General features: G+C 46.4%; 1 protein-coding gene across 1 annotated transcript in view; it reads left to right on the top strand.

Annotated features, from left to right (window-relative positions):
- The window catches only part of LOC8034525 (TBC1 domain family member 13), a 46700-nt gene that overhangs the window by 11758 nt on the left and 12769 nt on the right, over nucleotides 1–22173 (top strand). The window contains exons 5-9 of the mRNA XM_029980447.4: nucleotides 2744–2822; nucleotides 4840–4922; nucleotides 15713–15869; nucleotides 18116–18244; nucleotides 19261–19327. Of these exons, the coding sequence (XP_029836307.3) occupies nucleotides 2744–2822; nucleotides 4840–4922; nucleotides 15713–15869; nucleotides 18116–18244; nucleotides 19261–19327 (515 nt within the window). The remainder of the gene's footprint in view (nucleotides 1–2743; nucleotides 2823–4839; nucleotides 4923–15712; nucleotides 15870–18115; nucleotides 18245–19260; nucleotides 19328–22173) is intronic.

The following is a 22173-nucleotide window of genomic DNA, read 5'->3' as shown; positions in this document are numbered from 1 at the left end:
TCCTCAAGGCCTTCCTAGAAGTCATTCTTGAGGTTGTCCTAGACGTCCTCCTCGAGGTCGTCCTCGAGATCATCCTAGAAGTCGTCCTTGAGGTCTTCCTAGACATTGTTCTTGAGGTCGTCCTAGAAGTCGTCCTTGAGGTCTTTCTAAACGTCGTCCTTGAGGTCATCCTAGGCGTCGTCCCTGAGGTCGTCCTAGGCGTCGTCCCTGAGGTCGTCCTAGACGTCGTCCTAGAAGTCATCCTTGAGGTCGTCCTAGACGTCATCCTCTAGGCGTTGTCCTTGAGTTCTTCCCACCATAGTACAGCTTCGCTTTTTCCTTCACTAGAGTGGAGAGGCTGAAAGTTTTTTTTTATTATCTGGAGCTTAAAATTTGCTTTGTAAAAGACAACCTAAATTTTTCAGAAAATTGACAGATGAGAATGGGAAAATAAAATTCTTCTGGTACAGTCTCCGGCGATATGAAAGACCCACTGGGAGCGCGTGGCCGAGGCGGTGGCTGGCGGGGGCGCTGCGAGCGCTCCGGACAATTCCATTCTGCTTCGAGGGGAGGACGCTCACTCGGGGCTCAGCTAAAGCGTGCGCTTATCAGTTTGTGCTGAGCCACGAGTGAGCGTCCTCCCCTCGAAGCAGAATGGAATTGCCCGGAGCGCTCGCAGCTCCCCCGCCAGCCACCGCCTCGGCCACGCGCTCCCAGTGGGTCTTTCATATCGCCGGAGACTGTACATGCCTGTTTGCTTTTTTTATTGCTTTTTTTAATTGTATGATATGTAATTCACATTGATTTTTCTAAAACTAAACGGGCCCTTTATGACATTAGGGTATTTTTAATGATAAATATCTTTTCTTTTAGTTTCTTTCAGTGTTTTTATTTATTTTTGTACCTGAGGCCTCTAGCCATTGGCTAAGCATGTGGAGCTATTGTGATGTTGAGTTCTCAAGTTGGGGTGCTCTTGGCAACCCATGAAGTTTAAAAAGGCCTACTACCTATAATCATTATTGCAAAAGGTGTAGCATAGCTTCTCGTACACTGACCAAGCCTGTGAGTTCAGCTCTAGAGCTGGTCGGCAAACCTGGGAGAGAGAGACGAAGCAAAGCTGGCAGAGAGTGCCACAGAACACACAGTGGCGGGTTTGAGTTTTTCTACGGCTTAGCCTCCTTCCCCAGGCACTCTCGTGCCATTACCACATCTTATCGGCTTCACTCCCCCGTCTCCACCAGTTCCGTTCCCCCTTCACATCCCCTCCGCAAGGGAGGGAAGGGTTCCGTTTTAATGCGAAAGCATTAACTGTCCCATGAAAAGGAGCCGGCGGCGTCTGTAACCGCAAAAAACGGCACCTAAAAACCCGTAACCATAAAAAACGGCACCTAAATTAGCTGCGGCGCAACATAGCAACCACATTGTCACCGAAGCTAGCGCGGCTGCTCGAGCTCAAAGCGGACGGGCCTTAAAAATAAAACACAAAGAAAAGCACAGCAATGCAGATGCCTCGTCACGGAAGCCGGCGGGTGTGCTCAAGGTCAAAGCTGACGCGCTTCAGAAATAAAACACAAAAAAAAACAAAAAAAAACACTGCAACGCAATGCTTCGTCATAGAAGTCGTTGTGAAGCCGGCAAGGTTCGGGGCCGTGCCTGCACAGTGGGGGAGTGGTATGTCACTGCCACAGAGCCGTGTGCAATAGGAACACATGGCGCGCTGCTTGTAGGAAGGCGCTGCTTATAGGAATGTGCAGTATTTCTACTGAATTCTTTTTCAGTTCGCTTCTGTGTTTTCAGTAGCACTGCGCTCGTGGTCTATCTTTCTCCTTCCTCTTTTATGGCTGCCAGTTGGGCTATTGTTCCAGCACTGAATACACAGGCTTAGTCAAAACAGAGGAGGCTATGCCCATAGCCAAAAGGAACAACCTTATCTCATCCAGCTGGTGAGGTCAGTAGCTATAGTTCATACAAGTACTACAAGTCTGGAATCTAGATTGAACGTCGGAACGCTCGTCTGGCCTGCTTTTCCTTTATTAAAAAGACCTGTTTCCAAGAGCTTGGCAAGGGTCATTTAAATGCCTTAACCTTTCGGTGCATTTTATGCATGAGAGTTCGGCATGGGTTGGCAGAGCTGTAAAGCACCAGACCCTACCCTGTAGCTTCATAAATTTGTACATTTTGATCTTATTTTACTATGCTTCACTTTAAATGCAAACATAGCAGACGCTACGAGGGCAAGCTCCGGGCTTTCAGCGTTTAAACTGTGCACACGTGCTCATGCGGTGTGAGCGTTGTTTGGGGCAGCTTGCTCCTGCCCGTAGCTTTGACTTCGCTCGCACAAAAATTTAGACAAACCATCATCACGGTTCCCCGATGTCGATTAATTGAACTTCTCTGGCCGCAGCTAGAGCCATGAAATGAGCTACGCTTAGAATCTTGGCACTTCATTCCCCGGTTTTCTTGCAGGCACCACCATTCTGGTGCTTGGTGCAAGGCGGGTGCAATTGATAATCTTTACGTTTCGTAAATGTGACTTCCCGAGCTTTTGACACAAGTGTCAAGAAGCCGGGGCAACGTCGTTTCACTCCGTCGCAGACTGTGTTGACATCTCCGTAGGACTGAAAACCATTCCCCGCGATTTCAGGTGAAGCTTCGGACAACTGGCTACAGTGATTGTAAGCTCCAAGATGGCTGAAGTGTTGTAACTCTGGGGTGTAGCTTATCAAGTGGCGCTAGCTGCAGCAAGTGTCTCTTTTCCGCCCAGGGCCTTGTACAACCAGTTCCTGGAAGACATGGTGATTTCTCACGACTGCGGCAGTCCGGAGGGCCTTCCCGACGACCACGTGAGTCCCTTTGGGCGTCGAGCCTTCTCTAGAACGGGAGTTGAACCATTACAGCCTAGAAAACGAGACCTGCGCATGACGTTGTCATTAGTGGATCCCCGATCTGCCCGAAGTGACAGACACGCTCAAACTGCGTCTTTGCGCTGCTGCGCATTAGCGTCACGCTTGTTGTGAAATGCTGAAAGACACGCTGACGGCAATACTGACGGAAGTGAGGCGGCGCTGCATGAATTTACTAGTGGTGATGTTTTTTGGGGGGGAAGTTGGAGGAAGGACGGAAGGTGCAAGGCTTGTCTTCTAGGTGATAATGGTCCAACTGCCACACCTTCACATCACACTCGGAAAACCTCTTCTTCTTGGCATCTGTTCCATGGGTCGCATCTCCACATTGATGCAGCATGTGCAAACAGTGGAGAATGTTTAGTTTGAAGCGAGCCATGTTTTTGGACAAATATTTTTCTGTGAACCATAAGATAAAGATTTATGTAAAATAATGAGGGATTTTTAATGGGACAGTAAAGGTTTTTTTATATATAACTGAACGGATGGTTTTTGTCTATTGACATAAGGGCAGATGGGGGTGAACCAGCATACAAAAAGTACCCATGTGGTACTCCTGTTATTCTCTATATTCCCTCATTCTTTCTTCACTTCATGGTTGTGCTTTCAGTTTTCATGCTTGAACGTGAGCTATATTTTTACAGCCCAGAAACTTTTTATCTTGTCTAAATAATGTAGTGATCGTAATATTTATTTTGGGAGTGTCTCAGTGTCGCAGAAAGGCATGTAGCCCATACTATGAAAGCCCGCTCTGCCGCATCTACTGATGATATGAGGAGAGTGCGCAGATGGAGATGCATGATATTCTAGAAAGCGTTACGTAGGCAAGGAGTGCTGTCAGATGCAAACATGACCTAACCGGCCCAGAGCAAGACACATCACCAGCAGCTGGTTGCAGCCACATCACCACATTTGTTCAAATTTGTTTTCCTTCCTCCACATATCTTAGAATTTGTTTTTCTCAAAATTCAGGGAGCAGCTAGACCAATTCAGTCTTACAAGATCAGGTCATGAGCATTTTTAGCATGCCTTTACATTTCTCTTGCCCTCTCTATTTTTCATGGACAAGATAGCTTACTGAGCTTCGTAGGGATCTCATCTTTTCAGAGTGATCAATGGCACTGTTTGCAGGCATGTCAAAAATGCCTTGTCAGCGACCTTTGCTAGTGCTTGTGCATCAACAAAGGCTGCTTAGTTTAGCATGCTTTACGTAAGTATTAGGTTATGTCACATCAGACCTTTAGTTGCTCATGGGCATGAAAATAAAGGCGGGATGATAATTATGGTGAGGATGATGATGATGATGATGGTGCTTGAGCATTGCCAACCACTTGTGAAAGGATGCTTCTGTGAGAAAGCGTTACTGCAGGAGATTGCTCGGGTTACCTAAAAGCTAACCTGTTTTGTAGGCAAAAAAAGATCACGAGTCATGTTATGGGACTAAGCCATATCAGGGTACATAAATTGCATGCAACTTTTGTGCCAGGTTGATTGCGTTCAACTTAGGTCTTTTAGAGCGCAGCTCTTAGGCACTCGTTTCCGGCTTGAGCGGCGTCGCTGTCGGCGTAACCGCGCATTGAATTATGGGATATTTCCCATAATGACGTCACATATGACATCACAAGGCTCACTAGGGTCACGAGTGATGTCACGAAGGTCTCTCGTGAAGGTCACGACTCTTATGTGATCTTTACTCGTAAAGGTCACGACCTTCATGAGGCCTTTAGGAGTGACGTCACGAGGGAAGGAGGAGGAGGAAGAGGAGGAGAATGAGAGAGGATGGAGGGGCGTGAGGAGGACAAAGGAGGAGGAGAGGGTACGGAGGAGGGGGAGGGGCGTACCCTCCTCTTTGTACCCTCCCGTCCTCCTCCTCCTCAAGAGCTGCACTCTGATTCTACATTACAGGGAGTTGTAAACGCCTTTCATTTTTTCTTGACATGATTTGTGTTGCGTGCAGCCCCTGAACTGCAACCCCAACTCCAAGTGGCAGGTGTTCTTCAAGGACAATGACGTTCTCCTTCAGATAGACAAGGATGTGAGGTGAGCTTAATTACCTTTCGCAACTCGCTTGGTTTTTTTTTTGTGACGTGGCAGAATGGCATAGGTCCATGTCGCAGAGTCCGCGCAAGTTGCTATGAAAACTGCCGCGTGGTGCCCGTTGTCGCCGCTCGTGTGTCCCCTACTTAATAGTCCACATTAGACAACTTCTTGGACTGATGAACAAACTTATTTTTGTTTTTAGTTGTCATGTGCTGTCTAAGCGGTCCATGATCAACAACATTTTTAAAAGATAAACTTATGTCATACATTTCACAAATGTTTCATGTGTGGCCTACCTGCATATGATCAGTAGGCCTATGAGAGAAAATCATCAAATACTTGCTTTGTATTTGTAGCCATTCATATGGCAAATCATAGTTTTATCTTGCATCATATTTAAATTAATTTCTGATTATTCAAACACAATTTGTGGCTTTCTAGAGTTTGGACTAATGGGAGTCTACTGTATATTGGCAAAAGAACACAAAGATTTTATGTTTCTAGGGGCATAGGCAATAATGCCGCGTGCATGGCCGAGAGGGAACGCATGTGGCTCTCATGTAGGCGTCCTGGGTTCGATGTCTGGCCTGGACCTTACTTTGACTGATTCATCCTACTCTGCGCTTCTACAATATTCGTGTTTACTCTTACCCCAAAATGTTCGACACTTGAACATTCTAGGCCGAATGTTCGAGATACTGAATGTAATAGATAAGAAGGCCAGCATGGCCTTGCCGAGACAATCTCGCTCTAACCAGCTGTCATGCCGGCACCTCGACGCTCGCTTTTCCATTCTCAACGCTCTTTCTTTCTTTTGTCTCTTGTACAAGTTTGCCAATGAAGCTTTTTGCTTCAATTTCACGTTTGTCTATACTTTTTCATCCTCAACAAAATTGCGTTGGGCTTAGCATACTTTTGACTCGGGGTGTGTGAATACCGAATAGTAGTTGTTGAATCGAATACCGAATTGAATTAAGAAAAAAAAGCCAAATATTGAATCAAATATTGATTTTATTTGTAGGAATTTTTCAAAGTGTGCTGCGAATGAGATTAATATATGTGCAGAGTGCACCTGGTGCAGAATATGCATCTCTTACGGAACAAAAGCTCAAATGTATAAAATTTCTGGTGAGAAAAAAAAACAAAAAAAAAAAACAGCTGTTGATGGACGTTGGGCACTAAGGATCCAAGTTTATTGCACAATCATAATCTATCTATCCTAAGCGTCAGAAAAACCTTAAGTTACAGCCACGCGTGCTGCCTTTTTTTCTGGTTAAAAGCACGGCCTAACACACTTTTTTTTATATTTGTATATCCCAGAAAAGGGGCATTTTGCGATGTTTGGTCTCAATTTTAAGGGCGATGAAGTGCACCCAGGACTTTTTTTTATACATATATACGTATATATATAAATTTACAGATATCGGTTAAATCTGAGTAAACAGGCTTAATGATAAAATCTAAAGTAAGACAAAATATTTGGTTAGATGGTACAAGTCACCATCCAACTACCACTATGCATCCATTCCTCCGTCCATCTATCTTGTTTTAGAGAGCCTAGATTTAAAAGAGGGAGCAAGCGAAACTGAAACCATGGAGACGGCTCTTGCGCCTCTATGTCCTGCGCAGATTGGCCGTAAGTGCGCATGTGTTGTGTAGTCATGTGGAAAGAAAGCGAGCAAACGGAAGAGCGACGACGCCTGCCCCAATCGACGCTTTCATCTTTTTGTCACCTTCTCGCAGTTCGTAAACCCGGCTATCGAACGGTTGGAAACCCTCTCAAATCTAGGCACACTATTTTCCTGTTCCGTTTCATTCCAAATCAGAATTTGCGGTTGCAGTTCCGAACTCGGCTGTCTCGGCTGGTTTCATCGGCGTGGTTAACGTGGTTTTCTTTTTGTGATTGTGCAGTCGCCGATTTCTGCGAGTTTGGCAAGTGTGTTCTACATTGGCGCTTCAATTTGAAACGAGGGCCTTTATTCGTGAAAAGAATGAGGCGTGGCGCGGAATTCCAGCCTCCCAACTATTCCCCCCTGGAAGCGGCACAAATGGGGTGTTTCAGTTGTGGTTTAAGGTTAGATTGCAAATTGCGTTATGATCATGAGTAAATCTGCGTGCTATAAAGTTTGTGGCGTTCGTTATTTTCTTTTTTTCTAACCTGTGCTTTAGATTTTTGTGGAATGGTACGTCCAAGATGTGTTTTTTGCATGTTCTGTCGAACATCATGGTGCGCACATCGGGAGAACAACTGACTCTTTCGTCAGCTCCGCACCGACCGCTCGTCTTTGGCCGAATATATTGAATATTTGAGTGACCGAATACTAGGAATTCGATTCACGAATCGAATTATTCGGAAACTTTCTATTCTATTTGAATTCATATACAGTTGAACCTCGATTTAACGAAGTCACTGGGACCCGTGAATTATTTCATTAAATTGGGAACTTCATAAAATCGGGAAAGTCATTTTTCGGGCATAGGATTTGATAAATTTGAAGTATTAGCGCAGCGGCATCCTACGAACTACCGCGGTATCACATTCGCGCAGTCCACAAGCCGAAACTGCCAAAACTTAAGAAAAAATGCACGTACAAGAACTCCGCAAATGAGCGAGAGCACAGCTGCGTGTGCGTGTCGAAAAAAGCAAAAAAAAGCTCGCAGCTCTGGAGAGAACGACAAATTTATTTCCTAGTGAAAAAGCTCGCGATTTTTGCCTGCGCGCGCTTCATGAGCAGCGGGCGCACACACTTTTCGTAGCTGGCAAGTGAAGTCAAAGCGTCCTCGGCACCCTCGTGTGCCCCAGCAAACCGCCTCAGAAGGTCGACGGCGTCCATCACCTGGCTTGGTGTGGGCACGGGAGCTTCGACAGCATCCGGATCGTTCGCATCTTCAGACTCCTCTTGTGCGCCGGAAACAAGCTGCACTATCTCCTCGTCGTCGAGAACTCCTGTTGTGTCAGTGTTCGCGTCTGCGTCGGCGTTCACAAAGTCATCGAACTTCTGATCTGCGGCCACAAGGTCACGCCGCCGAAGCTCTTCCAACAACTGGGTGATGCCTCTTCCTGCTCGTGTTGTGGGCTTGTGGAGCCCAACGCAGCCTCGGAAGTAGAAGTGTGGAAACCAGCATGCTGGAAACAGTTCACAACGGTTGAGGACCGGGTTGCTCTCCACGATGCAGCCACCATCTCGATCACCATGTACACGTCGATCTTGGTCTCACGTTTGATTTCCAAGTTCAGCTGGAGCTTCTCGATGACCTTACGCTTATAATTCAGTGATGTGATTCCTGCGCCAATTGCGTCAAACTGCGCCAAAGGGCTAACCCTGCTACATCCTGCTACATTTCTCCAAAATATGACTAATCTGCGCCAAGCCTGCGCCAAAGGACCAATTTTGGTCGCCTTTCAAGAACGAAACTAAACTGAAAACCGTAATTGAGCATGCGTGAGCTAGGTGGCACAAGGCGCCGCCCGACACAAAGTACCCTGCATCAATCGTCTATGCGGTCTTGCATGATTTTTCCCACCGTCTCGCGTTTCGCGCTGTTGTCGTCTCGGAAATCTTGACTCGCGTCTTCTTTTTATTTTTTTATTTTGTTAAATTTTTTTAGCGATAGACGCGGCCGTGTGCGGACGCTCCGACGTTAGTGTGCCGAATGCCAGCCGTGCCGTCGTCATGCTGTGAAACAAAACCACGTTTTTGCGCGGCGAGAGTTACTTTGTGAACTGCAGCGCTCGCGCGACCACAGTTGCCGTGGTCCCGCGACGTCGTGTGTTGCCGTTCCCACGTCGCTGCAGATATGGCGCTCTCTAAACTGAAACGCATCGACATTCCTGCTCTTGTTTAAATCATACGCTGCTATAAAAATCCCTCTTTAACTCAATGACTGCTTGGCGAAGTTTTGATTACTCGGGTTTCTCTCGGTGGGCTTTCTTTCGAGAGGGACTCCGGTACGTGAAAAATCTGCCGCGAAAGAAAGTTGATGACGAGAAGTGAGCTAAAGCAAAGAAGGCAATGCCTGCATGCTGAACCTGCACACCGCGCTTGTTTGTCTGGAGTTCAGTCGTTGCACTAGGCGCTCCAAGAACTTTTTAACCCTGATTCTCTATGTCTTGCATCCATACGCTCAGGTTCTTTTTTTCTGTGTGTTTAGCCTGCACCTCGCCTGTCGGCCTGGCAAGCACGCTCCGCTGGACTGTTTATTGTCGTATGCTGGACAGTTACATTTTGCATACAATTTTGGGAAACAGTTGCCGACGGAGCAGAGTGGCATGGTTTCGGTTTCGGTCGAACAGCCGTTGTCTCCGCTCGTGCGACGAAGCGCGTGTAACTGCAAGCCTGCCGAAGTTGCCCCCACGTGCATGTGAACATGATTGCACGAGAGGCACCAGCCTGGACGCTTGCAATTCATTGTTTTACGTTTGCTTACTTTTTATAAAAAGCTCCCACGTCGGGAACCAGTAAAACGATAGCAAGTTTTTTTGTTTTTTTCGTAATTGCTCGGCAACGTCTACAGCACTGTATACTTGTGGGATGTCTCAGCAGCAAAAACACAAGCAGCGAGTTCCGCCCCAACACGTCACATCACAACACAATACAAAGTGTCCTCCGTTTGTCCAGCACTTAATTAAAGGGACACTGACACCCCCCAAAAATTTTTTTTTATTTTTTGCCAGGCGCTTCATTATGGTGTCGGAGGACTACCCAATTAATATTTTGCAACAGAGTAGCGTATTTTTTTAATAAAGCCAAAAGACGCAACTGCTCGAAACCGAAACCGAAACCCGACGGAGGTCGGAGAAGTGGAGAGAAGAGAGTGAGTGGCGGAAGTCACGTGGTTACACCCGACCGTGCGTTTCTTTTTTTCTTTTTTCTCCTCTCCGGTAGCAGACGACACGTCATCCGGCGTGCGATGCGGCGTGCGGGAACTGCTCGCCGTGCGTTTCTTTTGCAGTTATGTTTGTTCCGCTCGTTGTTCTGTACTCCAAGATGAGTTGTTTTGTACATTGAGGAGTTGGAGATGAGTAGTGAGTGCCCGTGGTGAATTTCCATGATCGGCTCCGAAAAGAATACACCCAAGATGTTGCGTGAAGAGCTGGCTCACATGTCCTGCATCCGAAAAAAAGTGGCATTGTGCGACAGAGTTTCCGAAAGATCAACGGGATCGGGACCAATGGCTGGCTGCAATTCCTGTAGAACATATACGGGCACCTCGGAAAGCGGACGCTACCTGATTTATATGCTCCTTGCATTTTGTGGAAAGTGATTACATTGAGTTCGCAGGTGTCAAAACGGAAATCCCATACCATTTAATTCAGCGAAGTATCGTCCACAACATTTGTTTGTTATCTTTCTGTTTGTTTCTTCAGTGATGATTGTAAAAAAAAAAAAAAAGATATGTAAACATTGAAAAATGTATGAAAATAAAAATAAAGTTTCACAGCAGATCGAACCCGGTCCAACCGCGTTTGAACCGGACGTCGTTCCCACTGAGCTACTGGAGCATCTCTTTCGTGGTGTATCTCTTTCCTTAGTAATAATTCAGCCGGTAAACAGTAAGTTGGAAAGTTTGCTGTCGATTTTTCTCTAGCAAAAGCACTCCCGGGTCGAAGTCGGGAAGCACCACGCTTTGGGGACATTCGCACCTAGTGAAGAAATCGTACGCGTGCATATTCAACTCGAAGTAGACACGTCGTGCTTGACGTTTGCGCGAGCGATGTCTTCAGCCACGAGAAGGGAGCGACGGCTCGGCGACGTCTTCGTGCAAATCGGCTTGGTGATCGGGCGTGTCGTACGGGATGAATACCAATTCTTTTGATCAGTCCCAAATTTCTCTTTTAAAGGCAGACAGAATTCGCCGGTACCGCGAACGACAGTTCTGAAATAGAGGTCCCACGCCCGTCGTCCGCTGCCATCGCCGTCCCCGCGAGTCCCACGATACGCAAAACGACGAACGCACAGATTGCTTCCGGTTGTCTGTGGAACGTTTTTTCTTCAATCGACGTATTTACAGCTTTTTAGAAGCCACAAAAAACGGGTTTCATATTTTTTTCTATTTTTAATATTGAGTGTGTGCCTTCAGTGACCCACGACTTTGATTAAATTTGGTGGTCGCATCGATACCTTAGAAAACGGCCCGTGACCGCGAAAAAGAGAGTGAGCGAGACTCGAACCGGCCAGTTCTTGACCGGCGGTTTTCGGGCGGAAAGAAACCGAATTTCGAGCCGGAAATTCTGTTCTGAGTAGTTGAGCTCTCATATGTCACGTACAACTAAAAACCTCGGCGAGCATAATTACCCTGTCAGTGTCCCTTTAAAACAAATTTTTATTTTTTTTTAAGATATATGCTCCAAAAGTCACTTTTTCTGCTCCAAAACACTGCTTTGGCTGCTCCAAAAGCCACATTTGCTGCTCCAAAACACTGTTTTGGCTGCTCCAAAAGGTGCTCCAAAAAGTCTTAGGCCAATCACATCACTGATAATTGCATTTCACACTGTTGATGATCCCCTGATCTAGGGGCCGAATAACGGAAGTCGCATTGGGGAAAAGAACCACGACTGCACATTCTTCAGGTGAAGCTCCGGGATGTGGTGCGCCGTGCAATTGTCCAACAGCAGACACAGATTCCTCCTTTGGCGCCCATGTCGTCGTCGAAGCTTTTTAGCCGCTCCGAGAAGTTCGCGCGGCTCATCCAGGCTTTTATATTCGACAGATATACTCCGCCAATAGTTTTTTAACTCCTTTGAAGCACTGAGGATTCTGGGCCTTTCCAATGATGAGCAGATCGCGCTTATCGCTGCCATTCATGTTGACGCATAGCAACAGCGTAAGTCGCTGTTTACTCTGCTTTCCGCCGTGGCAAGGCTCCCCTTCCGAGCAAGCGTGTTGCCCGGCAGCATCTGATAAAACAGACCGCTCTCGTCAGTGTTGTAGACGTCTTGCACGGCGTACCTCCCCAGGATCTCCGGCACGTTCTCCGACAACCACTCGTCGGCTCCTTGCTTGTTCACGCTGGATGGCTCCCCGCTCGACACTTTGCCAACAATCCCGTAGCGCTCTTTGAAGCTCGAGAGCCAGCCGGGAGTTGCCTTGAACTCTTCAAAGCCGAACAAACACGCGTAACCAAGCACTTTTTGCTGCACCACTTCCTTGCTGAGTGGAACGTTTCTTGCTTGCATGTTGTTAAACCACATAAAGACGGCTTCCTCCAGCTTCTCATGCGGGGTCGTCTTCAGGTGTTTTTTCTTGGACGCGTTCCCAGAGGAAGTCACAAGGATGATGGCGTCCTTTGCCTTCAAGATGGACGAAAGCATGCTCGCCGAGATGCAGTGTTCCGCGGCCACGTCATATTTTTTTCATCCGCTCACAACAGCACTGATTATGTTCGCCTTTTCTTCAGGGGTCAGTACTTTCCTTTTCTTCTTCAGAAGCTCCATCCTTCGACGACGCAGAATGGGCAGAGCAAAGCAGAAGAATGAAAACTAACGTGCGCGAAGAGCTGAAGGACACGGGCGATCGGGTGGAAACCGGTCGTGACGAAAGCAGTGGAGGCACGGAGGGAGCTAAAGATTGTCACTGCTGCCATCTGTCGCACGCGAGATCAAGTTCCAGCCGCCGCTTTTGCCATCTGGTGGAACTGATCCAAAGCCTTGAAAGAAATGCGCAGTCTGTAGTTCCGTGTGGTTTCGGTTTGTAGTTTCGTAAGAACCAAAACGAGAATGCATCCGCTGCGTCAATTGTACTGCTCCTACGCCGGCAGCACACTGCCAGACATTCTAGACGCCATAAATTTGGAAAAACCTCTTTTTCAATGCACCTTTTTTCCCGGAATGCTTCGTTAAATCGGGTTTGGTGGCGAAGTTTGTTTCGTTATTTCGAGTTCGTAAAAGCATTAAGCCTATAGGCAACTGCGGGGGGAATCCAAATTTGTTCGTTAAATCGCGAAATTTATAAAAACGGGTTTCAACTGTATTCGAGTATTCGCACACCCCTACTTTTGACCTTAATCGACGAGGTGAAAAGTGTCCTTGTCTTACAATCCTTTTGCCAAAATGGTAAATTGCTCAGAGCCACAGCAAGCGGTATGCATTTCAGGGACTGATGACTGGCAGTATCCAATGTAGTGCAAAGATAAATTGACCAATAAAAACCAAAGTAATTGTAGATGAGGCTTTTATTATATTTGATAATGTTCAAGAGGCCTCGAAGGCTTCACATTTACTCGGAGAATCGTATGTGCGTATGAATAAGACGATAAGAATGAAAATTCATACTTTGACTGTTTGATGTCAGGAGATGTTAAGGTTGTCGAAATTATTCCCCACTCCTTGGGCGAGAGCGTGCCAGGTGTCCTTCGTTGGTTAGGCCACATTAACTCCCAGAATTAAACTTACTTTTCCTCGCGTGCACGGAACTGAACTTTTCTTAGATTGTGCATGCGAGTGTTCATGGTAAAATTTTTAAGAGAATGAATTATCAATATTCGAGATACAGTTCGAAGTATGCCTTGGTACTGAGGGCTACTAAATGTGTACCCTACGCAGGAATGCGCTGTTCCCTGCATCAAACAAGAGATGTATTTTCATACTATTACCTGTCCAGGTGATTTAACACTGAATGCATTTCAGGACTGGTTCCTAAGTCTAGGGCAAGGGTGGCCAAGCTGCAGCTCACGGCTAACCCCCCCCCCCCCCACACACACACACACACACAGTCACACACACACACACACACTCCCCCGCCTCCCTCCCGGTCATACGAGCACTTCCGCGAAAAGAGAAATGGATTGCGTTTATTCGAAAGACAGGTTGTGGTTTAGTAGTCTGGTGCTACTGGTACCTTTTGTACACTTGGACTGCTTTTGACTCAGATAGATTGAAAGTAGTTCGAGTTTCGTTTATTGCTCTGGACAAAAGTTTGCACCCCCCCCCCTGCGGCTCTTGGAAGTTTCGTGGTTTTGTTTGCGACTCTTAGGCCGGGTCAGCTTGGCTACCCCTCGTCTAGAGCATCGCAAAAAGTTGTTACAAAAATATGATAGCATGGCCAAGCATCCCTCGGCACCCACCAGGTGTCCTTACGAGAAACACTTTGCCCCTTTCCAGGAACTGAAACCCAAACCTCTTGTTCTGTATTCTGGTGATCTACCCCTGCACCAGCCAAAGAACTTGTATGAGTGTTGTTACAGCGACTATGTGCTCATGTTGCAGCAGAAATCTGAACGTGCCTTGGTGCTTTGCATAAATCAGATTCATGCAGAATATGTTGTGTTTGTGTCGGCATTCTTAACAAATTAATCCCATAAGTCAAACAGGCAAAAGAGGCGAAACAGATTCAAACAGGTCGAGACAAACACGCGATGCATATGTCTCATCAGCGACACTGAATGTTTCTTGCAATGGGCGCGTTCAGTAGCGCCTCCCTTGCCTCCGAACGGAGTGCCTCGAGTTGGAGTCATCGGAGCGCCTACTGAACGGCAAAAAAACCCGCGGCTCCAAACCTGCTTCTACGCAACTTCCGCTTCCTCCCCTGTGCCAGACGGTCTCCGAATAAACTGGAAGCAGACGATGGCGAGCACGATCGCTTTTATTTGACGCCGGTATTGAAGAAGTCTTTACAAGGTCGTTAAAGAAAAAGCGAGTGATTGTACACATCAGCGCTGCTGTTCGAAGCGATGCAACGCGATCGAGCCTCTCGCTTGGCGGTGCAAAGTCAGCTACTGTTATAAAAGCCGACAAAAATCGTCGTCAGTACACGCAAAATACCGAGCTCAGCGAATCTACCCTGCCGGTTGCGATACTTTTATACGGTCATAAGTTTGTTCTGCCCTTCGTAACGAACTTCCTATAAAATGTATTTGTATACAGACGGGAAGTTCGGCCGCGCTCGGCGATCAAGGTTTTGTCGGCCGAAGCGAGCCTCAGCCAACGTGCACCCCGATTTAGCTACGCAAACAAAACATTAATCGGTATCATGCTCTGCGTGAGTGTCCAACCGGCTTCCAAAGCCGCGTTCATACCCTGTTTTTCTCTGTTGAGCGCGGACAGGACTATCGTCAATATTACCGAGTTTCCGTGCAACGGCGATCAAGAGACGGCTCGTCAAATGAACGTTTGCGTTGTTTATTAGCATATTCAAACCAAACAAAATACGGTCCAATGCATTTTCCGAAAGAGCCTTACCTCAAAAAGATATTCGAACGCGTTATTCGTCTTACCTTGAGCACTTTTCATTAACAAAAGCGAGCAAACCGCGCACCCGCTACAGAACCGAAGCAGCTTATCCCGCCATATTGTTTGTTTTTTACTCTTTTAGCGCCGGAAATCGTCACCAGTCAGGAAATGACGTCATTTTAGCTCCTTTGACTCTACGTGCACCGTCTCCGGACTCGGTGCTTCGGAGCTTGACTCCGAAGCCCCGGAGTTAGGTACGTGCACCGGAAGTGACTTCTGGCCGTCCAGTGGAAGGAGTCAGTGACTCCTTGACTCCGGGGCCGCTACTGAACGCGCCCAATGGGACATCATCTCAAAACCCGCGTTAGTGTCGGAAACAAAATCGCTCGCAAAGTATCAGCTAGTGGAATTGTGAATTTGCCATACTTAGTGGACATTTAGTTCATGAATCATAATGCTTTCCATCTTCAATTCAACATAAATGTACATCTTGTTTTCAGGATAGATATTGTTCTTTGTACGATTGAATATTCCGGTGTCCCGATTCTCCGTGTGCCGGTGACTGGTCTTGGACCAGTGACCTCTGGCGGAGGAGCGATGTGGAGCGTCATCTTGTGCGCAGGCGCCTGTGCCCGGACATGTGCTTCTTCCAGCGTGCCACGGATCATCCCTGTGAGCGGATCACCCAGGACCCTGGCGTGCAGAGCCTGAGGGAGAGGGTGCAGCGCACCATGCTGCACTCGGCCAATGTGACACGCTCTCGCATGGGCATCACCAACGTGAGTGTGCACTCAAATATGGATAAAATACAACTCAAGTATGGATCAGATACTGATTGAATAGGAGTCGAATAAAAATCAAATAAGAGTTGAATAGATATACAGGAGACCCTCAATGGCCAATTGAACACAGATACGGTTGAGGCAAACTGGAGTGGACCTTCAAAATGTTTCGGCTTATCAGAAGTGCAGCTTAACAGAAGTGACCAAAATATCTTACTGGATATGTCTTAATTAGAGTTACTGTCTGAAACAAATATTTATTTAGCTTCTTATGATAAAAAGAAACATTACTCAGTTTCACGCAGCATTTGCAAACGTTATTGTCTCGAAAACCATTTATGATAAAAAGAAACATAGCTCTGTTTCACATAGCTCAGTCCTATTCACGGCAAGTTCGCACTCCGCACCCTGTGCTTGCTGGATCCATGCAAAAAGAAGGGATTCCAACTCCTTATGCGCAGTCGTGCGCATCCTCTTCCGTTTTGGCGGGAGCCATTGGCCTTGAAGGTGTCCAGGATTCTTTTCCCATCTTTGACCGTACCTGGATACCTGATAACATGCTCTTTGGAATGCGGAACTCGCCTGCCCACGATTGCTGTCTTTGACAACTTAGCCCCCTTTATCCCGTCTACAATTCCAAACTTTCTTTGTGGTTGAGCTGATTGATAGCGCAATCTCTTCTCACATCCAGTACAAACAAAGAGCAGCAACTGAAACTCGAAACTGCTCGAACCCTCCCCAAGGTGAGATGTGAGCGAAACCGCTGAAACCACCCAGGGACCTCAAAGGCTGGAGAGAGCGGGAGCTTTTTTATGCTCTGCCTGTTCTCTTCCACTTCTCGGTCCTCTCCCCACCAACTCCATGTTTTCTTTTTAAGTCATTCTCTCTCTCTCCCCCTTTCTCTTTTTAGTTCCTTTCTTCCCCCACTCTATGCATTTTTGTTGTTGTCTGCATGCATGTGCCTCCACTTTGTTTGTGCATTCACTGTTTAGTTTCCCCCCTCCCCCCTGCAGTTATGCAGTTATGAACGCTGAAGTTTCCTTCATGCCCTCCCCCAGTATACGCCCATTCTTTATGTGGCACTGTGGCAAGTGTCGCACCACCGTGGTGCGCTGCACCTCGGAAGTTTGAGTTAACCAAAATGTGCAATCAATGTAGTTCATGTTAGGCAAATATTGCTAAAGTTGAAGCTTGGGTGAGTTGGTATGACATACTTAAAAGGTTAAAACAGTGCAAAAAACGACAGACAGGGTAAAAAAGGACACTGACAGCGCTTTGTCTGTGTCCTTATTTACCCTGTCCATCGTTTTTTGCGCTGTTTTAACCTTTTAAGTAGGCAAATATGTTTTGCCTTGCATTTGTGGGAAACCAGCTAAATATTCACATGTTATGGAGAAGAAAGAATAAAACAATTAAAAACAGGGACAACACAACCACATCTTTCAAAGATGTGGTTGTGTTGTCCCTGTTTTAATTGTTTTATTCTTTCTTCATCCATGACTTAAACCAACACGCTCTTCTCCCAAGCATTAAGATGTTGTTCAGCTTATTCGAGAATTCAACTAAAGCGAGTTTGTTTTAATGGGAGTGTACTGCAAGTAGAAAACTAACTTGAAGTACTGAAGGCAAGTTGCAAGAATAGCAAATTCTCAAGTAGGTACGAGGTGAATATTTCACATTTATTAGGACAAGGTCACACATCATTAACATGACTGTATACTTGAGTCTAAGATTTTTAATATCGATAGAATACAAGTCGATTACAAGTTGAATATGAATCAAATACGGATAGAATACTGATAATAGAAAAGACTGATTTTAAATGTTGAAGGTGGACATAATAGAAGTGTAAAAAACAGCAAATTCCCGAGTTAGATATGAAGCGAATATTGCGCATTTAATATGATACGCTTACGTAAGGACATCACCAACATGAGTGTACAAGAGTCTAAAGTTTTGATTACATTGATTATGAATTGAATGCAGATAGAAGACTATATTAATGTCTGTGTCTCATCCTTGTCTGTGTTTTCTGCACTTTTAAGTCCTCCAGGTTTTACTGAACCAACTAACCCAATCCAAAGTTGTGATTCACATAGATACCCTTTGACTACCAAAGGTGTGCGTAATGGAAGAAGTGGCAAGAATGGAAGATTCTTGAGTGAAATATGACGAGAACATTGCACAATTACTGCTGCCTTCGCCTAAGCTGTACTCTTAACTTTGTGGCGGCTTCTGTGCAGATATCCCTAAATGCGGGACGTCCAGCGCAGTACGAACGGCTTCCCCAGGGGCAGGAGGCCCACTGGGAGGTTGTGGAGCGAATCCTCTTCCTGTATGCCAAGCTCAACCCTGGCCTGGGATATGTGCAGGTGTGTCTCTCTCCCTTCCTGTCTCTTTTCATCTCTTCTGCCGTTCTGCACTTTGTTATGTGCTCGAATTGATAGCCTTCTGCTGTTAACAGAACAGAGTGCTCGACATTTTCGGTGAGTTGTGCCGACATAGACTGAATTGCCATCTCCTGAAACGCATAGCAAATACTTGATTTGTAGCGGACAGCTCTCGACTGCGTCGTCTGCTTTCGACCAAGTGTTTACTACGTCTGTGGGGGATGGCGCCACAAGCACGACGCTTCAGCAACTCGGTTGCCCTTGGTAAAAAATCTAAAGGAGGAGGTTCTAATTGTTTACAGTAGGAGTTCTCAAACTTTTTGGTCTCACGGAACCCGAGGAAGTCTCAAAAACTGCCGCGAACCCTACCCCCCCCCCCCCCCTCCACATTTGCCGACCGAGAAGCAGCAGATGCACAATTGTAGGCAATTTTGCTTGTGTTGCTTCCCATATATCCCCACCATATCAATCACAATGTCAGTACAAAGCGAGATGAAGGCGCTTTGCATGGTCCTGCCACACAGCCTGCGGCGGTGGAGGGGGGGGGGTTGCAATCTGGGTGTTTGCGGAACCCATGAGACCAGCTCGTGGAACCCCTGTGTTCCCCGGAACCCAGTTTGAGAACCCCTGGTTTACAGGAACGGAGGGAGCTACTATTTCTCTAAATTTTGTGAGGTAAAATCCAGTATTCAGATATGCCTTTGAGGAATGATTGAGCTCTTTATGTGCAGGCAGTAATTTTTCTTGGCTTGTTTTAGAAGCAGCCTCGATTTTTATAAATGATGCTGCACTATTCATCTTGATTATCATGGATCAATACAAATTGGGATTTTTCTAGACAAAGGCACTTCGGCCCAATCACTCCCCTCCCAATATTTTTCAGCGAAAGAAAGTGAAAAAGCATTTAATTTTTTTTTACGAGAGCCCACCGTCGGGTAGAGTTTGTGGCTGTAAGAAATAAAACTTTTTCTCCCTGACACGCGTGTTTTTCTTTGCAGGGCATGAACGAGATTATCGGTCCCATCTACTACACATTTGCTGCTGATCCCAATCCAGAGTGGAAAAGTGAGCCATGCTTTCCTGTTATGTGCTACAATGTACCAAGGCCAAGCTCTTTCTAGCCTTGCGAGTTATGTGCTACTTTTCTGCTAATCGCTGATATAGAGGCTCAAATGGAGCCCTAGGGGGCCGAGCCAGATGCCAAAGTTTCAGAGGTAACCGTCATCTTATTGAAAATTAATACAAGCTTAACCATGATGACAAAGACTGGTAAGCACAGAATGTGTGATAGGCCTTCTAAGGAAAACGAGAAGGGCGTAGTGTGCGACCGCTCTCTCACACACCGTGCCAAAGACTGCTCTTGCAAAGTGTTTGATACCACAAAAGCTCAGTCTTATATAAATAATTTAAAAGAAAAAACATGGACAGCTTATAGTTGGCAAAGCACTTGGCTCACATTCTCATGGTAGTGAGTTCAAATCTTGCAGGAGAACTGAAGTCTTCTACAGCAGTAACTGTTAGTGCCCTTTCCCAGCAAAAAATGCACATGTACGAACGCAAAACCCCATTCTACAACAGAGGCAGTGCTCTTCCTTTCTGTGTCGTCCCTCACACACAGCAAAGCTCTCTCTCTATCTCGCTCCACCCGCTCTTCCCCTGTAGGCCACCGCTGTTCTTGCTCTGGCGACGCCCTCCCTTTCTCCTCCCACCTCACCCCTCTGGCTGCCACCGTTGCAAAATACCCACATGGTTGTACCGTGCCAGTGCCTGCTCCCCACTTTTAGTGCCTGGCAAAACAGTTAGAAAACAATGAGCCGCCGCCGTCGTTGAAAGTGCAACGTTTTGCCACGAGGAGCGCCACTGAAACGGCTGTTTGAATAGAAAGATTGGGTAAATGCCATGCATCCTTTCATTCTTTCTGGTTGTTCCAAATACACAGGTGGTATGCCAGTGCCGTACCACCTGTAGATTCTGAAAAACATGTGGCCATGAGGAAATTCTGACACTGATTGGCCTATTTCGGAAGAAGCAGATGGCACGCATTTGGTGCTCGCTGCATACCGTAGTGTAGCACAACGTCGCGTCGGTTTCCAGTTTTTTCGTCGGATCAATGTCAGCGGGGACTTCATGAAAAGAAATACGTACAGTCTTCTTTTTTTGTCATCCGAGTTTCACCGGAACACACAACAACCGGTCATTTTAACAAATCCTTGCGGCGAAGCACAGGGAGACTATGCTGAACGCCGAGCGCCATACGCAAAGCGAACATTGGACAGCCGAAGCAGACGACGTAAACGCAGCACATACGTAGAGAACTTAGATTTAAGAGAGGGAATAACTGAAACCATAGATAGTGTTTGCAAGTACGCCTGCTTCGCATTGTTACGTGGCGAAAAAAAAAAAAAAGCGGAAAGATTGAGATGTTTGCAGAGGATCAACGCTTTCTTCTTCTTTCAGCTCATCTGCAAACGCGACTAAGCAGGGGCACACCACGCATAATGTTGATGATGTACCCTGTTAGCCTAGCGCCCTTGTGCAGTCACCACGAGCGGTGGAACCGATGGCATCAAAGGGACCTTTTGCCACACACTGACATTATATAGGAGGCACTGGCTGTGCGGACGCGCTCCCTCACCTCCCCCACTGCCACCGCCCAGGTTCCCTTCTCGTATGCTCTCCGCACCTCTGCAGAGCAGCTCACATGTATACTTTCACTTCTACCACAGGCACGGTCACAGGCGCCCTCGTTTTAAAAGAGCATTTCAGCCAAATGAAATGCACATCTGTGTCTCCTTCAACGCATGTAACTTCTCGCACAATCGTTACACCAAGGCACACATCTACATCCTACATCTACCTTACGTCAATTCCGCTGAACGCAAAGAACCTGTTGCAAACATTGTACAGCACACTGGCTGAAGGCAAATGTCCTTCAACATCACTTTCCGCAATGCAGCAGCTACCGCTGTCAATCGCAGCACACTTTGGGTGGTCGTTTGCAATTTCTTTATATGGTTCCCTGTGGGCGTAAGGCCTTTCGGTGTCCCCCATTACAGCCAAACATTCTTGCAAAACATTACAGAACTCTATAGAAATTGGCTGATACAACGCCTTCTGTGTTAAAAGTTATAAGCGGTTTTTGTGAAATTTTAATTAGGAAATTAGCGGCCAACGGAGTGCTCGAATACATGGAGCTGAATGGCCCCATTTACCGAAAAGTGGCAAAGCGAGCCCCACTTTCTCATTAACTTTTTCAGAAGATCACTTACAACTTTTGAATGCAATAACAGCTAGTGCTGAAATTTCACCTTTTGGTATGGACTGCTAGCACTATTTTTGGGCAGAGAATGAGCGTTCAGTCAAGCATAGTTTCTTTTTGCTGTGAGTGAAGCACAGTAAATTGTTTGTGGGAACACGCTGTAGAAAAATGGCTCTGTTCTGTTGTACGGTGTGGGCCCAATAAATCTAACCTCTGAAAAAATTACTAAAGTCAGCTTTGCATGCTATTACACTGTAACTTGCCATAAAAGTGAGAATAGCCGTTGTCAATACTCAGGACTGTCGTTATCTCTCCCACCACCACCGCCGCTTGGCAACCCTGTCCTCGTGGACTGCTGTAAGCTCCCATGGGGCCCCCCCCCCCTCTCTCGCCAGATCGTCACCTGAGACGGTGCGACTCGCATGCTGTGTTTTATATGTTGGAATAAACATACCCCCTGTTTAACCAGTCTGACCTCGCCCATGACAGCTGGAGAATCTTTTATATTGTTGCAAAAAAATATTGAAGGAAAAACGTGCCTCAATCAAAGGTTCCAAATCAAAACCAAAATTTACCAATGGCTTAAGAAAGCTAAGCTTTTTTCGAGATAAAGCGAAGGATAATTCTTGTGGATTATATAAGCATTCAAAAG

The sequence above is a fragment of the Ixodes scapularis genome, unplaced genomic scaffold, assembly GCF_016920785.2.
Source record: "Ixodes scapularis isolate PalLabHiFi unplaced genomic scaffold, ASM1692078v2 PGA_scaffold3__209_contigs__length_174095766, whole genome shotgun sequence".
Classification (NCBI taxonomy): Eukaryota; Metazoa; Arthropoda; class Arachnida; order Ixodida; family Ixodidae; genus Ixodes; species Ixodes scapularis.
Note: the sequence above shows the minus strand (reverse complement) of the source record. Positions and strands in the feature narration are given on the sequence as shown.